General features: G+C 41.5%; 1 protein-coding gene across 4 annotated transcripts in view; it reads right to left on the reverse strand.

Moving 5' to 3' along the window:
- SETBP1 (SET binding protein 1) overlaps positions 1–14,584 on the reverse strand; it is a 360,697-nt gene that overhangs the window by 15,573 nt on the left and 330,540 nt on the right. For 3 of the 4 annotated variants that reach the window (XM_046671516.1, XM_046671517.1, XM_046671518.1), the window contains exons 5-6: positions 12,322–12,492; positions 12,116–12,172 (exon numbers count right to left, since the gene is read on the reverse strand). In XM_046671516.1, the coding sequence (XP_046527472.1) occupies positions 12,116–12,172; positions 12,322–12,492 (228 nt within the window). The remainder of the gene's footprint in view (positions 1–12,115; positions 12,173–12,321; positions 12,493–14,584) is intronic. The other variant, XM_046671519.1, reaches the window with a different exon arrangement.

Below are 14,584 nucleotides of genomic sequence, written 5' to 3' on the forward strand. Positions count from 1 at the left end.
TTTTCCTTTATCCAGAAGCAATTCTCCTGCCACTGTGAGAAAAAAAAAGACAAAAACAAAACAAAACAATACTAGGTGTGATTCCAGTGCTTTCCAATTTCTGCTACAATTCAGTTTAATTAAGTCCTCTTCCTAAAAGTCATTGAGGACTCTCATTTCACTATTAATCTGGTTCCTTCTACGTTGCTTGTATCTCTCTGAGAGCGCTTCACATAGTCTGTCCTGTATTGAGATTATGGGATTAATTTACATTTATCTCTCCTCTTAAATTGTGTTTTCTTAAGGGACAACGACCCTGTCTTAGCCATTCTCATTCATTCTTGGAACAAGTATCGATGGAGCCCACTTTGTGCCAGGCACTCTGCTAGGTCCTCAATTCCATGCCCCTCCTCCTAGTGACCAGCACAGAGCTCAGCTGGCTGACTTGAATTGAAATCAATCTACATGACTTGATCTAAACCAACACTTAACCATCTATTTTGTAAAGTCTGCGTGTGAAATATGAAGGAATTTATTGAAAGGGATCCAAATCACTGTAAATTAAATTAGAGCCTCACCTATATCAGCCGTTCCCTCTTCTTCTCAGAGCATCACTAACTTTTGGAAGTATCTAAGCTATGACCAAAACCACTGAAGTACTGTGAAATATAGACTGATTTCCAAACCATGGGAGAAGTGGAGCTTCAATGACCAAAACAAATTTGGAACTTAGTAAGTGCCATTGAGAAAACCAGCTCGAACATTTAAGCCCACATACTAATTAAAACTATGGGTCCCCTGGAAAAGGGAGACATGTACATATTAGATACTAATTATCTAACACCAAAAATGAGAGGAGACACAGACAGAGACAGAGAGAGACAGAATGAATGGTCTTTTCATTGCTGAATATTTGGATCAGAATTATAATGGTTTATTGTGGGGGAGTGGTCATATGCTCTCTCTTGGCAAATATCTATATATTCAAGTTCTGAGCACTATACCAGTAATTTTTTGTCCTTTTTTTTTAAAGTTATTGCTTTACCCTTTTTTCAAATATAAACTTGGACAGACTCGAGGTAGCAAGTACTCCTTCCTCAATTTAAGATTTGACGATTTAAGAGGAAAAGGCTCGTTCATCATCTTTCCCTTTTAGAGACCATAAATTATTGGCTCATATACCATGTGGCTTGGATTCTAGGAAAACTTAGTGTAAACAAACCCAAGTTACAATGCGTGGAGTAAGAGAGTGAGTCATAAACAAAACACAGACATATGCTCTCATATAAATAAGGGCCTGGATCATCAGCTTCCCAAAGTCTGCTTCCCATTAATTACACAACAAAATGAACTTTCCATATGTAAAGCCCAATCACTTAACTCTGGCAACTTGCACGAGACAAAGACCAGGATTGTGGCAATTTAGGCACTAACAACACAGGATTTCAAAATAAGGAAAGTCGTCTCAAAATATCTTCAAGTATTGGAGGACAAGAAAATCCTTTGGAGGAGTGTTTTTGAGCATTGAAACTATACCCAGCAACCCAGGAACACTGCTTGAGGCTGGTCTGGATCCCCTGCTGAATTTCAAGGTAATATCAGGTTTATTCTTTTTTGTTCTGAGCTCTGTCATCTTTATGGGGCAAGCCCTGGGTCCAGGCCACACAGGGTGTTCACAGACATTGCTGGGATCATTGAACAGTTGAAATTTCCTCCATCAGAAACTTCTCTTTGTCTTTACAAACTGTCCATTGGTAGCACAAATTCACATTTCCTCACTGTTGTATGAAGCCTATCTGGTCTCTCTTAGTTTAAAGAGATATCAAGGGAAAATATTACAATTCCTGGAGAAGGGGATGCTTCAACAGGTGAGACACGGTAAGAGAGGTGGAAGCACCTGAATTGTGTTCCTTTCAAAAACAGACCACACAAAATAAACTAACGGAGTTCATTACAAAGGACATTAAAATAACAGATGTCACATTTTAGGAGTCTTGGGTGGAGGAGAGGGGAGAAAAATGACTGTCATTCTTTGCTAGAGGAGGTGTACATGGTGTTCAATCATTCATTTACTCAACCATTACTTTTGTAACATCTACTTTTTGTATCATACCATAGACCGTACAAGGTAAGTGGAATACATTGTTCCTACTCTCCTGTGAAACTAAGGAAAAGGGGAAGAAACTTACAGTTTTGGAGAATCTATGGGACAGTCTGAAATATTTCACCTATTTCCTCATTTAGTTGTGTTAGCAACCACACGAACACATTACTATCTCCATTGTAAAGAGATGAAAACTGAGACCTCAGAGGTTAAATAATTTTCCCAAGGACACATATCTTAGGAGTCATGGATTCAATGATTCAAGGAAAGCCTGCCCTGTTTCAAAGCCAGTTTCATACCATATTTTCTTAAGAAAGCAAAGAAGACAGGGAGCTAGAGAGAGTGAGAAAACCTAGGTTTCCCTGTTCATTTTCTATATTGACTGCATCAGAGTGCCAAATTTCTCTCAATTTCACAATCTCAAAGGACTCTTCCAACTCCCAAATTCTGTAATTAAATAATACAAGATATCGCTACAGATTACCCATGTTACTTCTGCTAGGTTAGGTGTTTCTGCACATTGTTTTGATCTTGTTGCTTTCTCCAGTTCAAATGCCTTTAATCGTTCCCTATAGGGAGTCAGATGGCCAATATAATGAATGAAGTTGGTTGGGATTATGAAGGAAGCTGGGGGAGGAGAGACGGGACACGGGAAACTAAAGAGAATATGGCTCATCTAATGGGGTGCAATGCTATTCTGTATCAATCAGTTGTTGTCAGGTAGGAATCAGCCCAAAGTTATCAGATAGTCAGAGTTTGAAAAAGCCAGAACTTGTCATTATTATGTAAATCCTCTCTTATTTATAAGCTGCTAATTAACTTTTAAACAATGTATAACCCTCTGTAGGCCAATCAAAATATAACTGCAGACAGGTATTGGCCCATGGCTGCTATTTTACACTGTCCTTCAAGAGGGTCACCATGCCTCATTCTTGAATTTCAGGTACTCAATGTTCTGACCCCAAACCTCTCTTCCAGCCTCATATGTCATAGTTTCCACATACATTCCTATCGCAGAGATGTTATAAATCTGTCCCCTCTGCTTCTATCTGCTGTTTAATTAGATCCATCCTTAGAAGGCCATCTCAACTCTTCTCTTCCCAGATCAGCTCACTGTCCTCTGAAGTCCCTTAGTCCCATTTAGTTGGAAATTAATGATTTATCAATCCCTAAATGCTAGCTCTGTTACTATTTGAGATTGTTATTCAATCTATTCATTTTTTAAAATTATTTGGTCCTCTCATGTTTTGAAGTCAGGCCTTCCCAAATAGTGTGAAAGTTCTGCTAGGGCAGAGGTGAATCTTATACTCGTATGTATCAGTGTGGCAGGTGCTTAAAAAATTTTGACAATTAGTAACAAAGCCTTATAGAAATTCCAGTAAGATGAGCCGGATACAGCAGTTGATATCTTCATGGGTAGGGGGCCTTGGGGCCCTGAGATAAGGTTATTTGGAGGAGGGAGAGATAATAAAACTTCTAAAGATAGTTCATGGATGTTATGATCTGAATCATAACATGATTAAATCATGACATGGCATGACTTCATTTTTGACATGAGAGGGGTCATAAAATAGTGATATATTGCTTTGAATGCGTGATTGGTGTTTTCATCTGCTATTTCATTTCTCTCTCACCACTGTCTAAAAGGCAGACATCACTTTTCCCATTTCACCAATGGGGAAACTGAGACTCAGAAATCTCAGTAAGACTCAGCGACTTACCTAAGGGAATGAATTAATAAGTACTGAAGGCTCTACAATAACCCTGGTCCTTGATCCCAAATCCAATTTCCACTGTACTTCCATGTGGTGGCCAGAAAGAGTCGAGGTTTCCAAATTCAGGTACTATTTCTAACCCAGTTCACCTCTCTGGGCTCTATTTCCTCATCTGCAACTTGAAGGGGTCTGCAAAAGTCCCTTCTAGTCTAGTTTAATCCCATCTTGTCTAGTCAATTCCGATTTAAGCAAGAAGAGAAGGAGACCTCCTGGGAGGACGCTCAGATTACTCCAGTGGCTCCCAGAAGTAGAATGGAGGGGGCTGATGGGTGAATGATAACTCTGTCTGTCTGTCTCTTTGTCATATCTGTCTCACAATCCTTACTCTGTTCTCTCTCACTGCATCCTTTCTCTCTATCCCTCATTTTGGTCTCTCTTCTGTCTTAGACTGACTACAGCCTGCCTGGACCACTAAAGATCATTCTTAATGACAGTCATTACACAATTCTTCCACATTGCCTGAGGCCATTTCCGCAGCAATGAGCAGGAAAGACCTTGCCCCGCTTCTCAACAGCTGGGCTCAGTATGCCAACTTCATGGCAACCGAGAAGTTTTTCAAAAACTCTCCATTAATTACAGGAAACCCAAAGCACTGTCCCCCCTTCTCATTAACACAGTTGCTTTCAGTTGCCACTAAATTATCTCACCACCATTAAACCAACAATCTAATTAGACTTCTGGAAATGGAAAGAGCCAGTGAATAAAGGAGACACACCACTTTCATCTCAAAACTGATCATAAAATATTTGTGCCCTTTCATTCTTGGCCACATAAAATCTGCCACAAATTCTCTCCCATTTATAAAGAGAAGTGTGAATATTTGATATAAAATGAGTATCTTAATAGAAATCGCTTCATGTATGGGAGGTTTTCTTTCCTGCATTCCACCCAGGCATGGAGTCCTCATTACAATAATCGCACCTGACTCCCCCTGCGTTTGATGCCTCACAGCCAAGCCTCCCACTGGGCTTCAATGGAGGTGTGAATGATGCTATCACTGGGAAGAAGATAAAATGTATTATTATCATTACTCTATTTTTAAGAGGGTCTGACTGTGGCAAGAGGTGGTTGGGAGCATAATCCGTGCGAAGCACTCAGAGAAGACAAATTGAGTTAAACTTCTCACTGACACAGCACTTTCAAACCTGTCATTAAACCTTCTGTCTTTCCTAAAATCTCAGCTCTGGAGAGAAAAAGAATTAGTTAAATCAAGTCCAGACATGTTTATTGACTATTTACTATGCACCCAGCACCGCGTGAGGTTCTTCACACCCAAATATGATTACAAGTTGCTTAATAGCAGTTCTCCTGGCTTTCGCTTCTCTTTTTTTCATTCTATATAAAGCAAAGTTCTGGGAATTCATGGGATACTCAATACTCATTGAATGGGACAAAACCTAAATAGGAAATGGTTGCTGCCCTTGGGAAACCAATACTCTGACCACATGTAAGACTATCGTATATAAGATAATTAAATCACAGCCCAGGCCAATGTATTTCCCAGCTTTCCCTTGAGCGGCCTATCCTGAAAATCCCATAGAACTTCTGAGTGAAGGGAGACACTTATGTGTACAAGTTTCTCCTCCTCTTCTCTGAATAAACAGATACTCATGCATTGCACAGATTATGCCATGTAGGCTGACTCTTTAACTTGAAAATAATGATCCCCCAGGGATATCCTGGTGTATCAGCCAGTAGGTGGTCTGTGATTACTGAACAAAAGATTCTAGAGGCCCCGGAGGTCCCTCATAGGTTGCTCCCTCTGCTGAACATTCTCAGTGTGGTCTCCTGTTTCTGGTGCTAATATGGAAAATAAAGACAAATCATTGCCTCTCAACTCTAATGAATAAAATGCTAGAGTATGTGTTTTCATGCACCAGATGGTTTTGTGTAGGAAACAGTTGTTGTTCAGTGCATTTTGATCAATATTTAACGATTACCTATTGTTTGTCTACGTTAGGGCTAGTTACTGGGGTTTCAAAGTTGAATAAGTTCTGACAAAAGGGCAGTGGACAGTCCAATGTGAGACATAGGCATGAGCACAGACACTACATTAAATGCAGGGGTCAATGATCGATGGGCTTATAGGGGGCCATGGAGCACAGAGGATATGGTATCCAACTTGGCCATGGAGTGGTTCTCAAAATAGGTGTGAGGGAAGGCTTCTTAGAGTTGAAGGCACCTATGCTGAGTCCTGAAGAATAATCTGTATTAGCTATCCAAATGGCTGGAGGGGTGGGTGAGGGAGAGAGAAACATTCTAGGGTGGAAAACAGATAGTAGCAATAACAATAATAACAACAATAGCAGCAGCAACAACAGCACTCACTTGCGGAACTCGTTGTATGTGCCGGGCACCCTGCTAAGATTTTCACAAGGATTGTCTCATTTACTCCTCACCACAGTCCTCTAGACTGGGTGGTTTGCTTTTCCCCATTTCACAAATGTGAACATCGAGGTCTGAGATCACCCAGCTGGTACATGGAGCACTGAGCTTTTGATGCAAGTGTTATGAAACAAGAATACATGCATCCAACTAGAGCATGGCACGGCCCGTGTGTGGTGTTAAGAAAAATGAGCCAAAACTTGGAAACAAAGAGAATGGAAGGGTGTATGTCCTTTTGGAGTCCTGGAGTATCATTTTTACAGGTCTGCAGAGTGATTATTAATTATCTAAGGAAATGTTTCCTTGTTGGATTCAGCTTTCCACTACCGATTAAAAAGCCCAGACTCGGACAGGTAATAGGATAACTTGTAGATATTTGCTCAGAAAAGATGAAAATGATTTCTATCTAGCAAAGATAAGCCCAGAGATTGTGGTTTTATTGCCCAGTACAACATTAACTGGGCAATCTTGCTTCACATTCTTTCTCCAATGTCTACATTTCTATAATGCCTGCTTCCTCTAATTCTTCCGTGGTCCAGTGTTATCACCATGGTTTAATAGTTTCCTCAATAGAGTTGAAGCGACTCTGATATTTTGTTTTGAGTTTTTTGAAAATTACACTCTGACAGTGAAGATACCAAAGGAGTTGGGTGCTGGTTGACATTTCTAAGGAGATGGGATTGGAGCAGAAGGCAGGGGTGAGATTCTGGAGAGTTTGGTGTTTCTCTGGGATGTTTACAGCCTTAGCCATGAGAACAGCTCAGCTGCCCTAAGATGTCCAGGTCAAATCAGAAAGGAGCTTATTTCCTCCTTTTCAGGTGAAAATCAAAAGAATTTTTGGAGGTTTTTCAGAAGGTCCTTGTTGCAATGATGTCTTGAGGGAAGTGCTGAAGCTTCCAGTCCTGCTGGGTTTCTTCATGGCCCAGAGCCCAGGAGAGTGGGCTTTTCATGTGTCTGTCACATTCAGCAGAGCTCTCTAGGCAAACAGTCATTCTGTGCTGCTTCAACATGGCCCATAAGTAGCACTTTTCAGACAACTTGAACAATTAGTTTTGAAAATCAAACTTTATCTTCTCCAGATATTTTGAAGGTTTTCTACTGTGTGTTTTAAGTGATTAGTCTGGGCTGGCAGGAATTTATTTTACAATTTGAAGACTTCTTCAGTTTGTATACTTATGGCCTTTGGAACTTCCAAATCCCATTAACTTGCACATTCATTTGCTCTATTTGGGTTCTTTTGAAAGACAAGACTTTGGCTGAATTGATCTGTTATTTTGGTTAGGATCTTGAGATCATGATTCCACACGGGACAAAAAGCAGGGGAAATAAATAATTTTACAATTCTTAAATTCCTGTTCATTGTTTTTTGCATCTGGATATTATTTCATTATTCTGGTCCCCTTCCCAAAGATGGCAGTTGGTTAAGAGAAAAATCAGGCATCCCAGAATTTGGGAGTTAGAAGTAATTTTCATGATCATTGTGTTCTACCTACTGGAACCTGGATTTCATTCTGATTCCATTAGAATTAAGAATTCATACTTTTATCTGTAAAAGTAATTAATTTTTCAAGCTTAATGTTTTGCATCTTGAATACAGGTATCAGTTCTGATCAAGTTGATAGTTTGGTTAATGACTAAATGGTTTACCTAATATCAGTTTCTGCCTTCAGAAACAAAATGTCTAAAAATTTAATAGACTTGTGAAATTTAAATATTTTCACTGACTCATAGGCTCTGGTAGTTTTAAATTAGGCAGATCAAACTTGAGAAAATAATGGGTTAGCTTTGATATGAAACAGATACCCACTAAGAGCTGTGTTCACTCTGCTTTCCTCCGTTACCTAACTGGTTGTACCTTAATCAGATGAGATTGGCTGATAGTAACCCTGACACTTGTCTTTTTTTCCTCTTGGATTTAGGATGAGAGACTACCGGGGTGTGTGTGTGTTTGTGAGAGAGAGAGGGAGAGACAGATAGACAGACAGAGAGAAAACAAGAAGGATTCACCTGCTTGTTTTTCTATCATTCCTTCTCTAGACTTTCAGGTGTAAAACCATAGAGATTCTGTTTTCTTGGCATTTTGCTCAGTTCCTGCAGAATTTGGAATCTACTTATTGACATCTCATCTTAAATACAAAGGAGGCGAACATATTTCAGTAGGGAAATCGTGAATTCTCTGCATATTGTATGACCTCCCCAAGAAGTTACTTCAACATGTAGAAGATCAGAAAAATTAGCCTGACTTATTCAGGTATGGATTATCTGAGATGGTCATTAAATCATCATTGGGCCAGCACGATAGAAGTTATTTCAAATTATGCATCACTCGGAACAAACTTTATTGAAGCTTTTACTGCATTAGCCCTAATTACTCACAATAATGATGCAGTGCTCCCTGGGATCACACCTCCTTCACTAGGCCAGAGGACGGCAGTGATCAATAGCTATTGAGCAGTTTGATCACGAAGGCGGACCTGCTCGAGCACCAGTGGCAGCCACTGCCATCCCTCCCTCCCAGTAGCTCACAAACTGACATGCTCTCAGTCTGGCCACCCTCTCCTGCAGCTCCTCTTCTTCTCCTCCAAATCAATAACTTCATAATCAGCATGCCTCTCAGACTCTGAGAAGCTAAAAAATTGCCTTAAACAAAAATACACACACACACACACACACACACTGGAGCTAGAAAACACATATTTCTAAACCTCTGACTCATATCCATTTCTCCCACCTTGTAATGTTTATAAAGTAAGGTAGGAAATGTTCCTTTTTTTTCTTTTACCAAAGATCACCTGTTTGAAAAAGTACCATTAGGCTAGACTGATTAAGTATTTGGCAAGTATTTACCAACAGCCTACATCATGTTTGTCAAATGTTTTCCATTTGATGTTAAGCAGTTCTAAGATGGAGCATGTTTTTCTCAGACATCTCCCACCATGCCTGGTACTGTGTAAGCACACAGCTACTGCCTCGCCATCATTCATTTCACTTGGGGATCATTTATTGAGCAGCTACTCTGTGTCAGGACCTGCACTAGGAACTTTAGAATCCATTATTTTTAAATGAAAGGAATTTCTAATTAGTTGAATTATTTCAGTACTTTTTATCTCAATAAATTATTTCTTAAATTAATTTTGCTGTATAAGCCACCTCACTTTAGTCTTCTTTCCCTTTTTTTTTCCCTCTGTACTTGTCTGGGTCTTCAGATGCATTCTGTAGTAATAATGACCTATTTAAATTTATTTCTGTATACAGCCAGAAGTCATTCTAAATAACCTTGCTTAGAATGAAGAAAGGGACTCTAAAGAAAACAGAAATTGGGTTGTCTTATTAGAAATACATAAATGACTAATGCACAAACACCCAACTGAATGAAATCAAACCCAGACACTATTTATTAACTGCCTACTATGTGCTTGACTTTGGTTAAAGCATCAAATTACGAGTTTCACTCTCTGTTCTCTAAAAGAAATAGGAGTCCACAAATAGGGAGAAAGAAACTTTTCTAATATTTTTTAGGAACATTTTGCTAATGCTGGCTTATGACAGAAGTGAGATTCCACTGGAAATCAGGTGGTAAATCAAGAAATTTGGGTTCCAATCCAATTGTATGACCTCAGGAAAATCTCTGAATCTCAGGAGCATCAGTTTCTTCACTTGTGAAACAGGGCGTTGGACAGGAGCCCAGGCTGTGTGGCCCTAACTCTCTCAGGTTTGTGGGAAGCTGTTTATCTGTGGGGAGCGGACTCTCAGGAAGGTGTGGCCTCCAGCACCTGGGGTAGATCTCTGGCCTGTTTTCCCCCAGAAGTTCTGCTCAGCAGCCTGAGACCCGGAAATGGACCAAATCTGTGAAATTCTCATGAGGGTCTCATTTTAGCACTGCCAAAAATAAACAGCCCTTTTCTGCATCCTGAAACAGGAGAACTTCAGCTCAGCTCTGATTACCAGAGAGGTAGGCTTAAAAGTCTAATATCCACCTGTTTCTATGCCTGTTTGGCATATCTGTAAATTACTGAATACAAATGGCAGAGGCAAGCCCATAGAAGCACGGGATCCCAAGAATGCATTCTCTCACACTGAATGGAAAGAGCTCAGGGGAGGAAAATGGGGAACCACCTGTCTTTTGCCCCTGGGAAATAAGTGTGCTTGGCAAGCAAAGGAAAAAAACACACAGGCTAATTTCTAAATCCATAAAGGGAGGTCCCCAGAGCTTAACCGACAAGGTTGAATAAGCAATTATCTGAGTGGGTAGTGCAGACCTCGGCCCAAATCTATTGCTCCAGCCAAGTGATAACTTTCTGGAGTTCCAGCCATGGCACCAGTTTCCACTTCCAGGGCTTTGTCCACTTTGCTTCCTCTGCCTGGTCGTCCTCCCACAAAGGTGCTACTGGTTCATCAAGCCTCAGGGGTAGCTTCTGCCCCATTCCTCTGTGACCTTCCCTCCTATGACCTCTTCTTCTTCTCATCACTGGCATCCTTTACCTGACATTTCCACCAAAAACTTTTCATGTCACACCTAGCATGTGAAAGATGTGAAGATCCAGGATCATGTTTGAGAGATGATCCCATTCCCTTGGAGCAAGATTTCGCGAATGGTTGGGGAGAACACCATTTCCAAGAGATGTTAAGAGCTACTCCCAGAAAAATGGGTCTGGTGGTCAGATAAGATTGTGAAATTCTGTATCTCTCCCTCCTGGAACCTCCCAACACACATTGGTCAGCTAAAGGCTCTGAGAAGCTCTGCGGAAAGGAAGCAGATGTAATGCAGTATTCCCTACGCTCACTTAACTATGAAAACATCTTTTATCACAAAACACCTACTAATATTTTGTGGAACTCAATGTGGGAAGTGTCATTCCAAATATTTCTTTCTGTTATTTCAGTTGGGCTCATCTAATTACCAACCATTTCCACGAAGGAAGTAGGTATGTAGATAAGTTGAGTTCTCTGCTCAAAGCAACCTGCTGAATTAAGATGAGTTTAGAGTGAGCATCACTAATGAATCTCTTTTTGGGCTTTTAATGATAATAGGCATTTCTAAATACTGCAATATGCTTAACATTTACCAGTGCATTAATTCCACAAATGTTATGGAATGTGCCTTCACTCTGTGTGCCATGAAGAGAGCAAGAACCTAAATCATGGCTTCTACGTCTGAGGTATGTACAATTCTGTTATGAGGGGGAAGAAGTTAAATAGAAGACATTTTCTTATGTAGTCTATGAGTAGGTGGTAAATGCGTGGTGGAGACACTGGATGCCATTCGGGGGAGGTGTGACTGGCTGGGCCTTGAAGATCTATGGGATGTGAATAGAAACTGAGTAAGGCTGTCCTCAAAGAAAGGTGTTAAGCCAAGTCCAAGGCCTACCTTCCTGGCAGTAGGGATGAGTGTGGCACAGTGGGGGCTGGTGCAGAAACTGGTGGGAGATTACATGGGGAGTAGAGGAAGGCAGAGCATCTGCGATGTCTGAATCAGGAGTTTATATTTTATCATCTTCCAGTGAGCAGTCTGGTGAGTCTTGAGGAATTCATGACATCACGGTGTAGAATGAATCAAGGCTACAGGGAAACTCTGATTACTGTTTTCAAACCCCAGTGAGCAAGGGAGGTAGTGAAATGCAGTGGTGGAGAGCCTGGGTTTTAGGCCTGAGTTGGAATTCTGACTGTCCATGGGTTCCTGAGACAAGTATGTTTACTCTTAGCTTCCTCTTCTGAAATGAGGACACAGTATTTATTTCAGAGTTCTTTTATGAGTTACATGAGATAACATATATAAGGCCCTTGATGCAGAGATTAGTAATTATTAAGACTTGATTAATAGACTTGATTAATAAAGACTAATTAATACTGTTATCATTTAATTGTTACTCACCGGCCTTTGCCTCCAGGTTCTGAGCTGATCTCCTTCCTTTCTTGGACTTCTTCCCACCTGGAATATCCAGTGCTGAAATAGCTCACATGCTCAGTGTCTATGGGAGGTTGGCTAAACAGAAAACTCTTACCTGTATTCATTCCCAGTGGGCCTTCTCCACACCCACCTTCACTGGGGTGAACCCAAAGCATCTTAAAGGTGCTCACCTGTGTCCGATGTTGCTGCAGATGCAGCAAGGAGAGATAACACTGGGGTTGGTGGAATTGCAACACTGTCAACTGTGGCTGGCTTCTTCCTGGTCATCATGGTGGACGCTGAACCCTCGTTCTTACCATGCGTTGCCGTCTGGTCCACTTTTAAGTGGGGACTTGGCATTCCTAAAAAACAATAACCGCAAAGCCTACAGTTACTGTTAATGGGACAGGAAGACAGACAACATAAAACCCGAAAGTGATTTGAGGAAATCATCCAATGATCTGACCTCTTTCTGGTACAAGAATAAAATTTTAGAATGTTTAAAGAAAAATAAATTGGCAGCATGACTGGTTTTGGTTTTGCGGCTGAGGTCAGTGGTGACAACATTCCAGGTTGGCTGCCTGGAAGCGGGGGATGGGACCCAGGCCTAATGAAACAGTGTAATCCATCAGTCAGGCTTTTGCCTCCTGAGGATCAAGAAGCCCATCTGTCCAGAGGTTGTGCTGTACACAGCAAGATGGGGAGAAGTGGCTCCCACCCTAGTGAGGCTCCTCATCTTACGTAGCTGGGGAGACAAGACTAAACGAGAAGGAAACATTGGGCAATGAGTATGGGCAGGGTTGTGTGCTCTTCATCCTAGGCGCCTGTGGAGTTCTAGGATGTCGGGATTCAAGTGGGAGGATGTGAGGAAAGGCTTTCTGGAGCTCATGCTAGAGCAGCAAGGATGAGGGAAAGGTGTTCCTGGCGCTGAGTGACAGGCATACACTTGTCAATGAAGGAGGGATGAGGATGACTCAGACAAGAGACCAGCCTGCTGGAGGTGGAAGATGCATCGCATCGTGGGAACTGTTGTGTCACAATAGTCACAAGGCTAAGTGATTTGGGGGCCTTCGAGTGCCTGGTCATAATAAGCATCATAAGTCATGTATTTATGATGCTGAAAAGCCTTGGTAGACTCTTCTGGGTGCTTCTGTAAGGGCCGGGAAATTTACTATATAACAAATTGTAAGAGCGATTCTGGAACCTTGTTGCCTGGGCTCAAATCCAGGCTCTCTTCCTTTTCAGCTGTGTGATCACATGCAAGTTACTTAACCTCTCCAAGTTTTAAGTTTCCTTAACTATACAAATGGGATGGAACAGCATTCCCTCATAGGCGTGGCTGGGAGCATCCAGGAACCAATCAATGTGAAGTGCTTAGAACAGCGTCTGACGCGTAGTCCATGCTATACAAGTGTTTCCTGTTGTTACTATTCCCTTTATTACTACTGTAACTAGTATAACCTGCTACTTCCTCAGGCCCAATTGAAACCAGCCAGCAGAGGTTCATTTCTCTTCTCTGACATGACCAAGGATTTCTGGGTACCTTCTCCATCCCCAGCTGCAAAAAATGACTCTCTAACTCATCCAAGCATAAGGCCAGAGGCTGAGGGTGTCTGAATCCATGTCAAATGGTCATCTATTCAGAGTGCCTCCATTTGCAGGCCACTTGCCACTGATAGCAACAACAACAAATGGGGCTTTTTCACAGGAGTTCTTGACTCTTTCTTTCCCATCCCAACCAACTTGAGAGATGCAGTCCCTTCCAGAGTAACATTATCTTACCCCCACAGTGAGATCCGCTGACTGGGCCTAAGGCCAGCCCGGTGAAGCATGTAGCATGGAGGCTACTACTTTCTTAATTTTGCAGACAAGCACAACACATTTCTGAGAGGTTAAGAGAGAACTGACCAAACTCATACAGCTCTTAATGTCAGGGTGGGAAGTATTCCAGTATCCAGATGCTAAACCCGGGGATCGCCTTGGTCCACATGCTGTCTTCTCATACCTGCCCACGACCTCAGTCTGCAGACAGCAGGTTTCACACTGAGGATGCAGAGGCACTAGTATCACACCTAGAAAAGGCATCTGCAGCTGCCTAAGGAAGAAAGTCTTGGTGACATTTTCATCTACCTTCTATGACCTTCTGCCTCCTCTCCATCCTGTCTCTGAGACTCCCACTTGAGATGTTGTGAATAACAATAGCATTTATGCTTTTAGGGATTTTGCATTTCATAGCATTTTGACAGTGGAGGGAGACCAATATCAAATTCCATGACAGAGAGATTGCAAGACACAACCATCAAGAAGTCAGGAAATACAGCAAACGTGTATAGTATGCCCATCTGTAAAATACACAGGTGTGCCAGGGATAGGTGAGGCATACACATATAATATATGTAAAATGCACACAGAATCATCTGAAGGGAGATACGTCCTAACAGTTGACAGCAGTTA

The sequence above is a fragment of the Equus quagga genome, chromosome 9 (assembly GCF_021613505.1).
Source record: "Equus quagga isolate Etosha38 chromosome 9, UCLA_HA_Equagga_1.0, whole genome shotgun sequence".
Taxonomy (NCBI): domain Eukaryota; kingdom Metazoa; phylum Chordata; class Mammalia; order Perissodactyla; family Equidae; genus Equus; species Equus quagga.